This window comes from Equus quagga, chromosome 9 (assembly GCF_021613505.1).
Source record: "Equus quagga isolate Etosha38 chromosome 9, UCLA_HA_Equagga_1.0, whole genome shotgun sequence".
Classification (NCBI taxonomy): domain Eukaryota; kingdom Metazoa; phylum Chordata; class Mammalia; order Perissodactyla; family Equidae; genus Equus; species Equus quagga.
In genome coordinates this window covers 37,869,375-37,887,830 of record NC_060275.1, presented here as the reverse complement: position 1 = coordinate 37,887,830, position 18,456 = coordinate 37,869,375, and the positions used below count along the sequence as shown (strand labels likewise).

Here is an 18,456-nt window from a genome sequence, read left to right as displayed (position 1 = left end):
CCTATTGCAAAAGTCCTGAATAAAGTTTTCCTTACCCTTTTAACAAGTGTTAGAATAATTTTTTTCTTTAACAATATGAACGCTTGTCTGATAGATCTTCAGTTTAGTTATTTACGTTCATGTTCAGTTCCAGGCGGTATGGAGTTCTAGTAAGTGATAGACTCACTTTGGTGACTGTTTTCTTGAGGTGGTATGTAGGTACTGGAGGTTAAGGGAAGACTGATCTATGAATTCACTTTATGAAATGCAGAAAATCCAAGTGTTTGAGTCTCCAAAGTTACAGAAGGGGTCCTTCCAGCCTCACTTGGGTCTTCCTATATTGGCTCAATCCACAGTTGTAAGTCCAGGATTTATATACACAAGTTTCTCTGGCATAATTCCAAATCATCATTTACTTTTCTCAAGGACAGAAACTGTAGCAACACTTTTAGAATCAACATATTCTTTTAAAAATTGAGCATCACAAAATGTTGGTTGTAAGTCTTGGGTACAATGATCAATTGGCATTAAGGTTTATAGTCAAAAGAGACTGTCACTGAGCTAACATCTGTGTCAATCTTCCTCTATTTTGTATGTAGGATGCCATCTCAGCATGGCTTGATGAGTGGTGCCTAGGTCCGCACTCAGGATCCAAACCTACGAACCCTGGGCCGCCAAAGCAGAATGCGCAAACCACTATGCAACCAGGCTGGCCCCACCTACTTGCTTTTTAAAGAACATTTTCTCTTACTAACTTTAATATGCAATCACACATATGCATCAAATATAATTTACAATATTTAAAATGTCTTTGAGTCCCTGACTTTTAAAAATATAAAATATCCAGACATATCATTAGATCACATTCATTTCAGATTAGTTATTTCATCATTTCATTCTGAACTTTTAGGAAAAGATCACATAAAGCTCATGTAAAGGTTGGGTAGTGGTGTTAAGTACCCATGTTTTGGGTTTCTGTTTCAGTGTTTTGGAATTACGTTTACAGTGTACACATGTATCTCCTTGTTAGTATTAGCTAACTATAGTACCAGCTATTTTTTTCCATATACCCTCAGGGAAACACCAGGTAGAATACCTGATATTTAAATATAATTGTATATGATTAATAAAAAGAGACAAATGGAAGTTTTTTGGTTTAAAATTTCCTTTAACTTTTTAATTTTGTGGCCAAAAGCAGGCCGCTTTTTTTTCTTTTGAGGAAGATTAGCCCTGAACTAACATCTGCCGCTAATCCTCCTCTTTTTGTTGAGGAAGACTGGCCTTGAGCTAACATCCGTGCCCATCTTCCTCTACTTTATGTGTGGGATGCCTGCTACAGCATGGCTTGCCAAGCGGTGCCATGTCCGCACCCGGGATCCGAACCAGCACACCCAGGGTCACCGAAGCAGAATGTGCGCACCCAACCGCTGCACCACCGGGCTGGCCCCAGGCCTATTTATTTACTAGTGACAATTTTATCTTTTTTTAAAGCAGTTTTATGTTGAACTCTCAAGTCAATATGAGTAATGCTTCTGAATTTTAAATATCTACTCAAACTTCTGCTGTTGTCTTGATCAAACCCCTGACTTTCTGACAACTGGAACATAAAGGAACAGTTGAGTGGCTGGCTGGCTCCAAACTTCTGTTTAAAAATATAACTGGGACTTTTGGATTTGGGGAGAGCACCCTCCACCAAGATTTCAGTAAGTGCTGTGTTTCCTATCGATTCAGTAAGAATTTCACTCTTCCCCTGAGCTGCAAGCATACGTCTAAGATGTACCATCTTGTCTAGGATGAAAGTCATCATTAGAAAGAATGATTCACCCACAATATCACTGGCATGCCAATTCTATTCTAAAGAATTTCTAAACTTTTTAATCGTAGTAATATATGTGTATCAAATATGCTAGTATTCTCACTAGGCACTTTCTTGAAAACTACAGTACCTAAATTCACAGGAGAGAAAAACACTTGGACCAGTCACCCTCAGTTTTACGTGGGGGAATTTGATAACCTCAGTGAACATGTGAGCCTTCAGGCTCACGTAGGAGGAGTTATTAACTTCAATAAAAGCAGGAAGATATATTCCAACTAGTCAGTACTTAGGTTAAGCTATGAATAGCACCCTCACTCAAGTCTTTTCTTAAAGATCCAGGTCTGAGAGACACAGCCAAAGCTGGATGAGGGATGTTCCTCCAAGGAGAATTCGGATATTTTACTTCCGCTAGGACCTAGTTCTGGCTGTTGACTCAGACGCTTTACACAGCCAGAAATGGCATTCCTCAGATTGTGTGGTTAGACAAACTAGACATTGCATTTACCCAACAGTAAATAGTTTTAGCAGCAAGAACAAGTGGCATGGTCCTTGGTCTACAATTAAGACAATCCGTCCCACTCTCCCTCTGTCAAAGGCAGTCAATCCCAGTCATGGCAACAATATAGTGAAAAAATCAGACTGCTCATCATGTTTCATTTTTATCTGCTAGCGTCTTTATTTTACTGGTCCATACTCTAACAATTGTTGCAACTGATTTCAGATATGGAGTCAGGTTTTATGAAACGAAACATGTTCTAGACATCACAGCATTTCCTACATGAACCGAATAAAAAACTACATCACCTTTTTAGCGACAGACAAGAAGAAGAAAAAAATATATGTATAAGTGGCTTGGGGTAGGGGAGAAGGGCAGGCAACAATTCTAAAGACAGCTTGTGGTGTTTGGCTCGAGCAGGACATGCTTGAAATCAGGCAACCACATTGTTCTTTAAAACCTCATCCTTTTTTCCAAGAGACCTACTGTAAACTTAGCCATGTTATTCAACATAAGATTTAATGCCTTCAGATTTCCATTGAGCAAAAAGTAAGTTTATATATACTATCTCATTTATCAGTATTGTTGAGACACAGGTAAAGAATACATCTTAAAATCTTTTTCATTGTTTATTCAACCCATGGTCAGTGGATCAGCCTTCAGAGATGAGTTCAAATGTCATTCATCTTTTCTATAAAGCTCTAATCAGCTATTCCCCACAGACGTCAACCATTCTTTCCTCAATGTTCTATAACATTTTTTCACACGGCTAGTGTAGAATGTATGACATTGTAATATAGTATCTGTCTTCCACGTTAGATTCTGACTTCTGTAAGGGCAGAGCTGTATCTTACTCATGTTTGAATTCTCTTGGCTTCTGGTATAGTAGCACCTGCCACATATTAAAGGCTCAACACATTCATTCAGAAACCTTAGAAACTACATGTGCTATATTAAATGGAAAAGAGGCATTTAGTTAGATATTATGTATCACTATTCATTGGGCTTCTGACAACTTAGGTTCATAAAATCTTGAAAAACTGAGGAAGAGTTCTGGCCTGGGTATTCTTGGGAAACTGCGAACTTTGAGAACATTCTCTGCCTACTGGTTACTTAAGTTCAGTTGGCATGGTTCTTAAAACTGTGAAGAACTCATCAAACTTTCCACTGAGACAGATGCATGGAATTCAGATGTGAAATGAGTAATCCTAAAATTCATTTCACATTCCACTTTAGTTAGTGATCCATTTATCAAAAAGGCAGTAAAATATAGTTTCCATTTTTTTTGTCATCCAACAAATTGGAACAGGAATTAAAATGGCTAGACCTGGTGGTATAATTATACCAAGGGCTAATGAGTCTTTTAAGTAAGGCAGATGATGGTCAGACCCCAGATTGCATTCCTGTTTCTCCTCTCTGTCATCCTCGGAAGAATTACAAGAGGTGTGCTAGACAGAGAAATGAACTAAGAAAATATGGAGAAATTTGCCAGGGTGAAGAGAGTGGGGTTCATGAGTTGAAATAAGGCAGATGAAAAGCATTTCTTGGCTTGTCAGGAAAGTACACTTTTTTTTACAATTGCTTTTGTTGGACCAAGTCCTTTTACTCACTCTAAAGGTTTCCCATACGTGAGAAGAAATCTATCTGAGGTAAAGTTTTGGATGCCTAGGACAGGGGTGTGTAAGACAAACCTGCAACTTGAGTGTGCGTGACAATTACCTAGAGAGCTTGGTAAAAAGATATACTGCTGGTCCCCAACCTCAGATTTTCTAATTCAGTAGGTCTAGAGCCCAAGAATTTGCACTTCTAACAAGTTCTTAGCTGAGGCTAATACTGCTGGCCTATGGAACCAGTGGCTTAGAAGAAATATGAAAGTAAGCTTTGGTAATTCTCGAAATTGTCAGTGTATTCCATTCCCACTAGATTGTAAACTCTTTGAGAGCAGACATGCAGTTGAATAATCTGTGTATCTCAAAAGATTTAACAACATGCCTTAAACAGTAGGTATTCATTAAATGTTGTCAGAATATCCTGGTCAATAGTTCATCCTAACTCTACTTTGTTGATGTGAATACAAATAATTGCTTTGAAGAAAAAAATGGAAATCAAAGCAAGAACTTGCACAAATATTTGTACACCCACGTTCATAGCAGTAATATTCACAGTAGCCAAAAGCTGGAAGCAATCCACGTCTATTGACAGATAAATGGATAAACAAAATGTGGTACAGCCATCCAATGGAAAACTATTCAGCCTTAAAAAAGAGAGGAAATTGACACATGCTACAACATGGATGGACCTGGAAAACATGTTAAGTGAAATAAGCCAGTCACAAAAGGACACATATTTTATAATTCCACTTAGATGAGGTACCTAGAGAAGTCAAATTCACAGAGACAGAGTAGAATGGTGGTTTTGAGGGGCTGGAGGAATAGGGAGCTATTGTTTAATGGGTAGAGTTTCAATTGGGGAAGATAAAGTTCTAAAGATGGATGGTGGTGATAGCTGCACAACAATGTTATCAGTGTCCTTAATGCCAGAGTACACTTAAAAATGGTGAATTTTACGTTATTATTTTACCTCTATAAAAGAAAAAGCTGAGTGTTAACATCTTATCGCAAGCCCCCATCCTTCAGTAGTGCTTTTAGCTAAGATGTTGGTTTTTAATTTATTTTTTTAAGGAAGATCAGCCCTGAACTAACATCTGCTGCCAATCCTCCTCTTTTCGCTGAGGAAGACTGGCCCTAAGCTAACATGTGTGCCCATCTTCCTCTACTTTATATGTGGCACGCCTACCACAGCATGGCTTGCCAAGCGGTGCCATGTCCGCACCTGGCATCCGAACCGGCGAACCCCTGGCCGCCTAAGCGGAACGTATGCACTTAACAGCTGCACCACCGGGCCAGCCCCAAGATGTTGCTTTTTAACTTGAATACTTGTGTAATGTTATCATTTCACTGTAACTTGACATGTTACGCAAAATGTGGATTTGGTGATAGTGGAGCTGCTACAGATCGTATCAGTGTAACAGGCAGCATCATGTAGTGGTTAAAAAGCACAGGCTTGGAGCCAAACTTGGAGCTGGGTCTGAATCCTACTTTCACCATTTTTGTTCAGGGTAACACAGAATTTACACTGCCCCATATGTAAAACTGGAATAATCAGAGTATTGCAAAGGATAAGTGAAGTGCTTAGAACAGTTCCTGATGCACAGTAAGTACCATATATGTGTAAGCTACCATTATTTTATATTATAATTTGCATTGTAGGCCTTTGTTTCTCAAAGCGCAGTCCATGAATTACCTGCATCAGAATCACCTGGGTAGTTTGTTTAAAATGTCGATTTCTAGATCTATCCCAAATCTTCTGAAATGATCTCTGGATATAGGTTCCACTGTATACAACCTACTACTGCAAGGGGGGTAAAGTGGAATGGGAATGGGAAGCACCTGAATTCAGACAAAGTGACCAGAGGCCATCCAGGAATGGAGAACCAGGGGCACTGGCCAGAGGATACATCTCCCAAACTTTCTAGATGATAAATCACAGAATTTTCTGATTCAAAACGTGCCCTTTCTGCAAACATCCCAAGTGAGTTTTATCAAAGAAGTTTGACAAACACTGCCCTAGAGATTCCCACAGATTTCTAGTATTCTCCAATTCTGCTTTAAATTCAAGGTGTGGCAAAAGGGCCTGTGCTCCAGGAAGGAGTTCAAGGTACCAAGTGAATCTGTTCACTCAGAAGCACTTAAGAACTACTGAACCGTAGGCCACAAAAGATGTGGTCTTGTTCTCTACCCATAAAGAACTTGCTATATAATGAACTGTAAAACTGATACTTTATCATCTTATTACCTGGAATTTTGAATTGTGAAGCAAGTCACAGACTTCAGAGTTGGTTTACAGCAGTCCCTAAACCCAGTGGCATCAGCATCACATTGCTGGAAATGTAAACTATCAGGTCTTAGCCCAGAAGCTCTGGGGTTGCGGCTCAGCAATTTGTAATTTAATAAGCCGTCCAGGTGACTGATGTTCTCTCAAGTTGGAAACCACTAGCCAAATAAATGGAATCTCTTTCGGCACTTTCTCCAACATAACGTTGCTCAATACTTCCAGTACTTTGCTTCCCTCCCAGTCCATTAATCTCTCCCCTCCCCACCGCATAGCCAATTAATCAGTCATGAAAATAATCTACACATTTCAAAAAGAACATAAAACTTTATTAAGAACATCTCATATTGTCATCAGATACAGCCAAAGAAAGAGGGGTAAAGAAACAGGGAAATTTCATCTTCCCATGTGCTATTGCCACCTCAGAACAGACTTCGTGTGTGCATGGCTGGAATTACAGATGGCAACAAATGCTCTGTATAAATAAATTCTCTAAGTAACACAATGCTCCCTTTGTACACAGAGAACCGGGTTTACTCTTTAAAAAGCTTTGATATAGTGCAACAACTACGAAACAAGACTACATCTGTAGGAGCTGTTTCTTAATAGAATACAAAGCAGTTCAGTAGCTTTATGTTATTTTATATAAATTTTTAGAATGGAAAATTCAGAAAGGACCTTCTAACTTTCCCAATTAATTTGAACTTTTGAGTTTTTAGATTTCTCAGAACAAGTTCAAAATCTACAGTATAACAGATGATTTGCTCATCTACAGTGACAATGACAAACTAGTTTTGTTCTTTTAATTCTGCAAATCAAGGTGACCAGGTCATCCCAGCTTTCACTGATTCTGAAGGAGTTCTTATAGAAAGACGCTGATTCAGAGAGCACGTCAGAAGGGGTACCAAAATAGCTGCATCTGGACTAGTTCTCCTAGAGGGGAGGTGGCCTATCGAGCACAGCCCATCTTCTCAGACTCCCGGGTTCCCCCATGTGGTTCTTTTATTTACTGTAGTGGCAGAAGGAGTAGAGGGAACACCAGAGAATCTGTTCAAATTGCCCTGTCAGACAGCTCTCTGCACTGTTTGTGGAGAAACGAGTGATGACATCCATTCAAACTACAGTAGCCCTGCTACAAGTGTGGTGACACGCTTTTCTCTGGAGGGGCCAGGCCAAATCTAACCCCATTCTTGAGAAAATGTAGTCTACCTTTTAGAAAGGAAGACTTTACTGCTAAGGCTTACCATGTTAACTATCATAAGGCTGAAAACATAACTTCTAAACCAGACCATAGCATTTGTGTTTACAGTTAGTGAATTAACCAACAAGTGAAGGTTTGTGGAGGATTGGTCAAAAGGTGGCATGGGGGGTAGGATTCAGGTTGAGTACTATCACTTATCACAAATCGCATCAAGCTCTTTTAAAAAAATAATGCACTTTTATCATAAATATTTAGAGCAGATACTGTCATTAAAATCAATATCTAAGTCAGAAGTCTGTCTTAAATGGTGAAAATATTTCAACAAACTTCTAGTAGATTTCAAATCTTCCCAGGAGTACACAGTTATAAATTAGTTTTAAATGGAAAAAAATATATTTTGAATGGATAAATCACCACTTTAACAGATCATAAATAAGGTCAAGATGTTGAAAATAAATATACAAATTTTTGCTTTCACTTTAACAACAAAAACTAACATGGTATACTTTTATAACAGGTATAACCAAGTTTTTATAATTGTGCATTTGTTTCCCCCCCCCCCCCCCCCCCCCACCACCATGCTGAATCTTTTCCTTACATATCCTACACCTAGGGACAGAGGTACACAAGACAGACACCCCATGTGTGACTCTGGCTGCTGTACACCATATCCTTAATTAGAGTGACGTTACAAATGCTGGTTAGGATCTACTATTAGTAATTTGTCAACCACTTTACAAGTTAATTACATTCATGATTAAGTGGATTAGGTCCCCACGTGAGCTTTCTGTGGTAGTGTTCACAGGGAACCTAACTGCTATTGTTTCTGTGAGAAAATGTGCCCGAGTCCCAGAAGTTGACTAAAAAATTTTGGCATATAAACCATATACGGATGGGGACTACTTATATGCGTGTCTGTTTTGGAGAAAGGTCAAATTGTTAAAAGAACTGTTTCCAGAACTAGTGACTATTAAAAATAAATATTTGCCTTCTCCTTCACATATAAATTCGTTTTAACTATAATCTCTACTACTGACAAAGACTGAAGCCATTCAGACTAGTGAGACATAATTGGCTTGTGGAATTTAAAAGGTGTTTTATTGACCATCTAATTTGAATCTGCTTACAATGAAAAGAAAAATGTCTAATATGTAAAGTAATGAATGGAAAAAATGTTTATCCTAAGTCATTATTGAGTACAAATCCACAGCTTAACAATGTGATTGAAAAAGAAAGCAGGAGAGCATGCAACTGCTCTAACACACAGGGTTAGAAATAAAAGGCAAAAGTACATTTGTTTTGGTAATTCTAAATATACAAATATAGTATTTACCAGATCTACCCTGTAGTGTAGCATTGCTTAATTTCCAAATATACAGTCATTCAAAAACCTTAAGGAAACATTAGAAATGTTCCACACTACTTTACTGAACATTAATGAATATTGTGTTCTTGAGATATTAGAGCTAAAAATACTATTGTTTTAAAGTTAAATGGCTAAAGGAATAATAAAAGTATCACTTTATGTTTCTTTTAATCCCATAGATGGCTTTATGTTAAAGGGAACAATTATGTTAAAAGGAGACTGATTTGACAAATGGAAATCAGTTCCAGAATCAGAACTGTCCTCTTGGTAGGATGTCAAAATTTATACTATCTCCAAAAGCATTTTCATATTAATCTACTCAAATAATTCTAAAGTTAATCAAGGGGGCCCCTATTTAACACTCCTTTTATTCTACACTGGCAGTTGGAATGGAACCCCTATAGTGCTACTGAGAAAAAAGTTGTCTAGACTATGATCTGACCCTTAAAATGACATTTATGTTTAGTGTTAAATTACTCACCTCTAGGGAATAAGGAATCAAAGACGTTGAGAGGCACAAAACTGATATTTTGGTTGGGGAGAAGGGTGAAGATTAAGTTGGAACATTTAGTCCCTTCTACAATCAAGTCCTAACTATACCATAATAAAGTCTCAAACACCTCCTGATTAGTTCTTACCCTTTAGGAATTACATACTATATGGTGATTAGATACTGAAGAAAATAAAGAAAAACATTTGAAAATACATGAAGAAACAGAAACATGGAATTTCTCACAAGGCCCTGGATCAAAAAAATTTACAAAAAGATCTTTTGAAAATAATCACTATTTGTGAGCTTATTAATACAGAGAGATCATCACTTTGTTTAAACTAAGTCAATGTTAACTTACCAATAAAATAGTAAACAAACCAACAATTTAAACAATTTTATAAATTACTTGTTTCCTTTGTTAGTGTCACTCTCAACAATATACAAAAATAACGCTACAGGACTATCCACCTAACGTGTCTCCATCTCTTGCAAAGTCCTGGGCCCCAGAAAGAGACTGGTCATCAATCTTCACTGTAGATGTCCCCCGCAAAGGGCAGGTGCATGTGGCTGCCAGTGACATTGGGCAATCGAGATAAGTCTGGCAGGCTCTGGATCCGGGACCTGAGTTCTTTGCGCACCAGGGAAACTCTGGCTAACTTGCGCTTGTATTCCTGTAACATCAAACCACTTTCATTAGCATTCTGGGAGTGCAGAGAAGAGTGATCTAGCTAATGCTCTGCAGAAAATCTAGTACTATACTCAGTTATTGCTGAATAAAAAAGATGATTACAATGTGAGCTTTAGGATCAAAAGAGAGACTTTGGAAATAGACAACTAGGTAAATTCTATTGTTATGAAAAGCCACAATCTTAAGCTGTTGTTTCACACCGGTAAAAAGAAGACTAGTGTATTAATACACTTAACCTCAGCATAGAAGATTTTCAGGTGTCCTTGAGCTTGGATAAGAAAAATTACACATTTATTTTCACAAACCTAAACTGAAATTTAGCATTTATCCTCTTGTAAATGTTGGCAACAAACCACAGGAGTATTATCAAGACCTGGGCGTTTGTCTCTAATAGAAACCAGTTGCTTTAATATTACATTATAGTTTTTTACAGCTATCTTGAAATATTGTTTACATTTATTGCTACTTTGAAATTATGGTAGTTATTAGACCAACCACTAAATGTTATTTAAAGTGTCAATAAAGAATAATACTTTACTGCACAAATTTTATTATTTCAATAACTGTACTTTAATATAACTTGTTTCCTTTGTAATGCTATGTATTTTATTTCCTACATTTAAAATATTTAACTTGAGAAGGGGTGCAAGGCTTCAGCAGACCACCGAAGGATTCCAATGGCACAAAAAGATTAGGACACCTGCCACAGCAGCCCAAGAAGTCGGAGACCAGTCAAGATCAAGTTTGGCTTAGAGGGAAACAGCCCATTGTCTCTAGTGGAAATATCTTCTTTTAACTGGTTTCCAGACTTCCACACGGGAAGAGAAGATCCTTCCATACTCAACTACCTAATTGAGGTGCGATGTAAAGGGGGGGAACCTAGAAAATGGGTGTTCTTCCTTCTAGAAAGAATAGAACATTTTCCCTCCCTCTGCCCAAGGCTGATCTCACAAAGAAAGCAGAGCCGGTGAGTGAAGCTTTCATTTTGAATAGAAGGCCTGTCCACAAACAGCCCTTTTTTAGTGTTTCTCAACTCTGACTACACAGCCAGAATTGTGAGTCACTTCTCTCCAGTTTTTCTGCCTAAAGTGAAATCAACCAGTGAGATTTCTTTGTATTACTGAGTCTCTTCTTTTAAGGAATAACTACACCTGGGGCAAGGGATTTGTCAGAATTACTATATCCCAACACCTGGGGCAAGGGATTTGTCAGAATTACTATATCCCAATTACTAAGGGAATGGGGGAGAAGAGGATTCTGAAGCGCGGAGAACTGGGAACACCGGCAAGGAAAGCAGGCAAAGCTGAAAGCTGAGGAAGCTCAAGGGAGGCTCTGGTCACATGAGAGACATTCATTCTTGCCATGTCTATATGTCCCTGCATTTCTAATCTATCAGGAAGATCAAGGTGGAGTAAAATAGAGTTTAACAGGGATCTATAATCTCAAGGTGTGATTTTTCCTTTTCCCTTTTCCCCTTCACCAGTGACACAGAATGGAACATCAGGTAGGTTTCAGCAGAGTAGCTCAGAGTGGTATATAAAGGAGAAGCACCAGGGTATTTCACATGCTAGATGCATACTTCTCGGTGGGATCTCGTTAGACGTCTCCACATTTAGCATGTTTCTTCGTCAGAACACACTGGTATGGAGGCAAACACGGATCTCCATCTGTCCCACTGTTCTTCGCTGAATAATTCTTGAATAAGTAATACCTAAAGCACTCTGGGGTCAGCCTGCTATGTTTAGATGCTGTTCAAAAATGCTCAGAAGTAACTGCTCTCTGTTCCTCTTGAGGTCAGCGGTTTTGAGAAATGTCATATGCGCATGTAGTGGTCATTACTGCCCACCCTATTTTCTAGAATCCAGATAAGCTGTTCTTCAATTATTAAGATTTATCTTAATACATTGATTCAAATGATATGTGGCAATTAAAAGCCTTCAGCCAAATGGTATACACTGCAAACAAAAAATTGGTAAACAAAAAAAAAAGCTCCCATTTACTGAATGCCCATCACATGTCAGGCATTAAAACATGAACTCATTTAATCCTCTCATTAACCCTATGAGAAGAGTGATTATCTTTCAAAAGCATGTGAAATCATACTTTCCCAAAGTAGGAACAAAAGTAGTCATCAAAAGCTTTCTGTGACTGTCACAGGCAGACTTTCATCCTAAAGACAGAGGATTTGAGTAGCTGTGGTAAACTGGCTGATGTTAGCCTGAAGAAATGGATGAAACCTAATTAACTACCCAATTGTATGATCCAGGCATTGTGCTACAAGTTTTAAATTGCCTCACTGGTGGTCTACATAGGTTGATTTCTTACAGCAACAGTGCTTATAAGATTCTGATGTACAATGATAGTACTTTTCTTCCATCAGAATCATCAGAGTACCATGAATGTACTGTCCTTTTTCACAGCACTTTTAAAAAAGCGTTTACCTATTTACAATCCTCTCTGCCCCACAAGACCGTGAGTGTTGTGGCGGCAGTGCCCTGTATGTGGTAAGTATATATTTACTAAGCACTGGAGATAGTGATAACAAAACAGATGAGGTCTCCCGCCTTTCACAAAGCTAACATTTCAGGGGGAAGGAGGTATAAACATATAAATATTATGTCAGGTATAAATACAATGAAGAAAATAAAGTTGGGCAACAGGAGAATAAAATGGAGCAATGTGTGGGGGCCACTTTACAAGTAAACAAGAAAAGACAGGATTAAGAGTTCAAAACTTTTAAGTTTCAGAACCACTGACCTAAAGGAAACTGACTTCCAGCATGACAGTATGAGGAGCTGACTGACCCACTCCCCAGTGAAACTGGTGAAAATTTTTTTAGAAACCACAACAATCACTTAAAACCTCCAGAAATTACACTAAGGGCAAAGAACATATGAAGAAACATCTATTCAAAAAAGAAAATCTAAGAAAATTCAGTAAGAAAGACAAGAGGCTCTGGTATGTAAACAAAGACGCTCCTTCCCTGCCCACACCCAGCTCAGCAAGGCTCCACTCCAGACTGCTGCAGACAAGGTCACAGGGATCACTCTCCCTGCAGCTCCCAGTCAGAGGGCTTTATTCCTGGAAAGGGCAGGACATCAGCATTTCTCATCCTACCCCCAGCTACCTGTTGCTAAGGCTAAGTCTCAAGAGAATGTGTAGTTGAGAGTCTCACTTATGAAACAAAGGCTCCACCTTGCATATGACAAGCTGAGAGTAGTGGGGCACTGGTAACCCTTGCACCAACTGAGGAGGTGGTTGGTGCTCTCCACCAGAAGAGGCAAGCTGAGAGGAACATAAGTGGCTGCACTCCTCGCCTTCACCAAGAGCTCAGCTCCTATGGCAGGGGTATCACTCAAAGAAATGCTTGCTATTGTCGCCACCCCTAGTTCCGGGGCCCTGACTCAAAGATTTTGATGAGGGAAGAAGCAGGCAGTAAAACAGATAGATCCTAATCTCTTCACAAAGGAGCTATTTACAAAACAGAGCAAGGAGAAGTTCAAGCCTAAGGGTGCTGTCAAGAAAAGTGGAAGCTATGGTGAAAGGCAATTAGGAGATTCATGATAGAAGCTAAACCATAGGCCACCAGTTTGCAGGAGAGAAACAGGGAATAAGAAAGCCGGGAGGAGCCGTCCTTGCGTCAGAACAAATATCTAACACTGACCTCAGAAACAAAATCAGTATCTTGGAGAAATATCTGCACTTCCATGTTCCCTGAGCAGAACTCCCAACAGCCAAGATGTGGAAACAACCTAAGTCTCTGTAGACAGACGAATGGATAAAGAAGATGTAGTATATAATCACACAATGGAATGTTATTCAGCCATGAGAAAGAAGGAAATCGTGCTATTTGCAACAACATGGACAAACCCAGAGGACATTATGCTAAGTAAAATTAGCCAGACAGAGAAAGACAAATACTATATAATCTCACTTATATGTGGAATCTAAAAGAAAAGTGAACCCAGAGAAATAGAGTAGAATGGTGATTACCAGGGGTTGGGGTGACGGGGGAGAGATGGTGAGATGCTGGTCAAAGGGTACAACCTGTAAATTATGAGATGAGAAAATTCTGCAGATCTATGTACAGCATGGTGACTAAAGTTAATAATACTGTGTTGTGTACTTGAAATCTGCTAAGAGAGTAGACCTTAAGTGTTCTCACCACACACACACACAAGTTAACTATGTAAGGTGATGGATATGTTAATTAACCTGATTGTGGTAATCATTTCACAAAGTACAAATATGTCAAATCACCATGTTGTACATTTTCAATTTATACAATTTTATCTGTCAATTTTACCTGACTGAAACTGGAGGAGAAAAGAAAAGAAATAGCTCTCTTTTTTCTACTAGTAAACCAAAAAAATTACCCTAAGCATGAGAGAGAAAACACAAACATGGACCCAGTGGAACATATGTATGAGAGAAAGTAGAGGTGTGGCAGCCTAATCTGATAAGCCAATCAATAGGTAAAGCCACTACAGGTTTTATAAAACCCTTTCACAATCTTCTCATTCTTTTCTAACTAAACCAGCATTTTGGAAACAGCTTTCGAAATACTTATTTTTGTTTTAACTTAAACAACTTAAAGAGAAAGACCTGAATTTTAAAATTTAAATAAAAAACTGCCCAACAGCCAAACTATTAAAAAATTAAGCCTCCCCTCTTAACAATAAATACTAAACTGACATATACTGCTTTTACTGCAAGTGTATAATATTCTGGCTATTCTGTGGGTTTAAAAGGCTTTTGATGCAAATCAAAACCACAATGAGATACTACTTCATGCCTGCCAAGATGGCTTTAATCAAAAAGACAATAGAGAGGCCCCATGGCCGAGAGGTTAAGTTTGCACACTCCCTTCAGCGGTGCAGGGTTTTGCCGGTTCAGATCCTGGGCGGGGTCAGGGCATCACTCATCAAGTCATGCTGAGGCAGTGTCCCATGTGCCACAACTAGAAGGACCCACAACTAAAGAAAATATACAACTATGTACCAGGCGGCTTTGGGGAGAAAAAGGAAAAGATAAAATCTTAAAAAAAAAAAAAGCCAATAATTAAAAGAAAAAAAAAAAGACAATAGAGCCACAGAGTAACATCAGCATCAGGGCAGAGTGGGCTCCTCCCTGACTCTCCCTGCTAAGATATAATGAAAAAGATATTCATAAACCAACAGAGGACATTCACACAACACAAAAGACGTCTGAGAGACGCACACAGCCAGATGTCTAAAGGTGGAGGTGCTGGACCACCAGGGGAAGAAGTAGAAAGAGGTAAGGCAATTTCCTTTCCCTCCCCCAAGGTGACCCAGGGTGCAGGACCTTGCAAGGCTTTGAGAAAAGATGGGGGAGGGGCAACTCTGCAGAAACACCTTTGCTGTCCAAGTTCCCTCAGAGCCCATGGGAAAGCCCCACATAGAGGTGGCTAAGCTATTGTGGGGGTGTCTCCATCAAGCCAGCATCCCAGGAGAGCAGATAGCAAGAGCAGAGTGAGAAAGTCCCTGGGATTGCACAGGCAAAAGCAAGCGCCATCCACCTCACCAGCTCAGCCTACTGGCCAGAGCACCCGAGCATATGATAGGAAAGCAGCAGCTGTGAGCGAGTGAGCCAAAAATCACAGATGGGCCCTGTCAGGATAGATTCTAAGGAAAGGCAGAGACATCAGGGGATCACAGAATACACAGATCCTGACCTCCTCCCCAGTGGCGGCAGGTGGACTCTGTGACCAGATACTATCACTACGTGAAGGCATAAATCCACACCATCAAACAGTATGAAGAAATATAGTAATACTCCAGACCAGAAGGAAGATGACAGGCACCAAGAAATCAACCCTGAAAACACAGAAATTTACAATCTAAGTGACAGAGAATTCAAAATAGCTATCATAAAAACATCAACAAGTTAGACGAAAACACAGATAGTTCAATGAAATCTGAAACAAAATTAACGAACAGAGGGAATTCTTAACAAAAGACATTGAAACTATAAGGAAATACCAATCAGAAATGGAGATGAAAAACACAAAGGATGCGATAAAGAAAAATCTGGACTCCCTGAATAACAGAGCTTATATTATGGAGGACAGATTTAGCAGTCTGGAGGACAGAAATATAGAAATGCTTCAGATGGAAGAGGAGAGAGAACTAAGACTAAAAAGAAATGAAGAAACTCTCCAAGAAATATCTGACTAAATTAAGAAATGCCACATAAGGATTATAGGTATTCCAGAGGGAGAAGAGGGGGAGAATGGAGCAGAAAGCTTGTTAAAATAAATAATAGCTGAGAACTTCCCAAACCTGGGGAAGAAGCTGGAAATACAAATGGAAAAAGCTAACAGAACTCCTAATTATATCAATGTAAAAAGACCTTCTCCAAGACATACAGTAGTAAAACTGGCAAAAGTCAATGACAAAGAAAAAATATTAAGGGCAGTAAGGCAGAAGAAAATAACTTACAAAGGAACCCCTATCAGGCTTTCAGTGGGTTTCTCAGCAGAAACCTTACAGGCTAGGAGAGAATGGAATGATATATTCAAAATTCTGAAAATAGACTATCTCATTTATGAGATTTTTTTATGCAAAGCTCATAGTAACCACTAAACAAACAATCAGAACAGACACACAAATGATAAATAAAGAGAAACCTGAGAAAACCATCACAGAGAACTACCAAACTGGACTGGAAGTCCAAAATACATGGGACAAGAAACAAGGGAAATACAGAACAAATGGATAATGAGAGATAAAATGACAGCATTAAGCCCTCATATATGAATAATCACTCTAAATACAATGGACTGAATTTTCCAGTTAAAAAACACAGAGTGGTGGGATGGACTTAAAAACAAGACCCAACAATATGCTGTCTCCAGGAAACAAATCTTGGCTCTAAAGACAAACACAGGCTCAGAGTGAAGGGATGGAAGACAATACTCCAAGCTAAGGGCAAACAAAAGAAAGCAGGTGCTGCCATACTTATATCAGACAAAGCAGATTTCAAGATAAGAAACACAACAAGAATCAAAGGGAGGCAGTATAAAATGATAAAAGGAACATTTCACCAAAAGGACATAACACTTTTGAATGTATATGCACCTAACACAGGAGCACCAAACTATATAAAGCAAATACTAATTGACCTAAAGAGATTATTTAGATTTTTTTCAATCAAATATACCATTCTCTTTTATTTGATACTGAACTCAAAAGTCTCAACTGATAGGGGGCTGGCCCCGTGGCCGAGTGGTTAAGTTTGCATGCTCCACTGCAGGCGGCCCAGTGTTTCATTGGTTCGAATCCTGGGTGTGGACATGACACCGCTCATCAAACCCCGCTGAGGCGGCGTCCCACATGCTACAACTAGAAGGACCCACAACGAAGAATATACAACTATGTACCGGGGGGCTTTGGGGAGAAAACGGAAAAAAATAAAATCTTAAAAAAAAAAAAGTCTCAACTGATATACTTCATACTTCATGTTCAGCAAACATTTCTTGAGCATCTACTACAGAATGTACCAGTCACTGTGCTGGGAACACAAAGATGAAACGTTATCTTTACCTACAAGAGCATACAATTTAATGGTCAAGCAAACAAATAAATAATAATGATAAAATATGATGTGTTCCATCAGAAGCAAAAACTACTTTCTATGATCTACAAGAACTGGAGGGTGGAGGTCTCTGCCACACTGAGCAGTTTAGGGAAGTGTTAATTCAGAAGGGAGGGGAGGTAAGGAGAACACAACAGGCCAAAGGAACAGTAAGACAACAGGGCAGAGAGGACAAAGGGCATGATATGTGCCCAACAATTCACTATTACCACAGTGCAGGTGCAAAATGAAGAAATTAATTGCCTTACCAAATATGGTTACTTTTAAGTTGTGAGAGGATTAGTCTGGATATAGTATAGAAGAGGATGAATCTGAGGAATAAACCCAGCTTGAGTTAACTACAACTGTCAAGGAAAGAAAGGACTAGACCCTGAACCAAGCCAGTAGTAGTAGTACAGCACTTCACAAGCTACACTGTATATAAAGTAGCAATGCACTTTACAAACTACCCTGTATGTATGTAACAGCTTAATTCAAAAGACAAAACAATGTCTAGTAAGAAAAATCAGCAAGACCTGAATGTAGTTCTGATGTGAAGAATGATGACGGTTCAGGCTTGACGAAGGAAGGGATGGAAGTGCTATTATCTGAGATAGCAAAAACGGGTAGAAACTCGTTTGCAGAAGATAAACAGTTCAGTTTCAACATGTTAAATGTGAGTTATCCTAGGGACTTCTAGTAGTAGGCACTTGGAAATGTGGTTCTAGCATTCTGGGCTAGAAATAAAGATTTGGGCTTTATCATCAGAAAACAAAGTCTATCTAAAACCATGAGATGCGTATAAGCTGACCAGGCTTATATGAGTGCATACATGGCAGTGTTTCTCAATCATTTTAAACTATTTTGCCTCATTCTCTTTCCACTCTATCTCCAGCACATCCACCACTGGCAAAGATTTTGTCAAACTTT

General features: G+C 39.0%; 1 protein-coding gene across 1 annotated transcript in view; it reads right to left on the bottom strand.

The window, feature by feature from the left end:
* Positions 1–6,483: 6,483 nt before the first annotated feature.
* RPRD1A (regulation of nuclear pre-mRNA domain containing 1A) overlaps positions 6,484–18,456 on the bottom strand; it is an 87,193-nt gene continuing 75,220 nt past the window's right edge. The window contains exon 7 of the mRNA XM_046671701.1: positions 6,484–9,913. Within this exon, the coding sequence (XP_046527657.1) occupies positions 9,764–9,913 (150 nt within the window). The 3' untranslated portion in view covers positions 6,484–9,763. The remainder of the gene's footprint in view (positions 9,914–18,456) is intronic.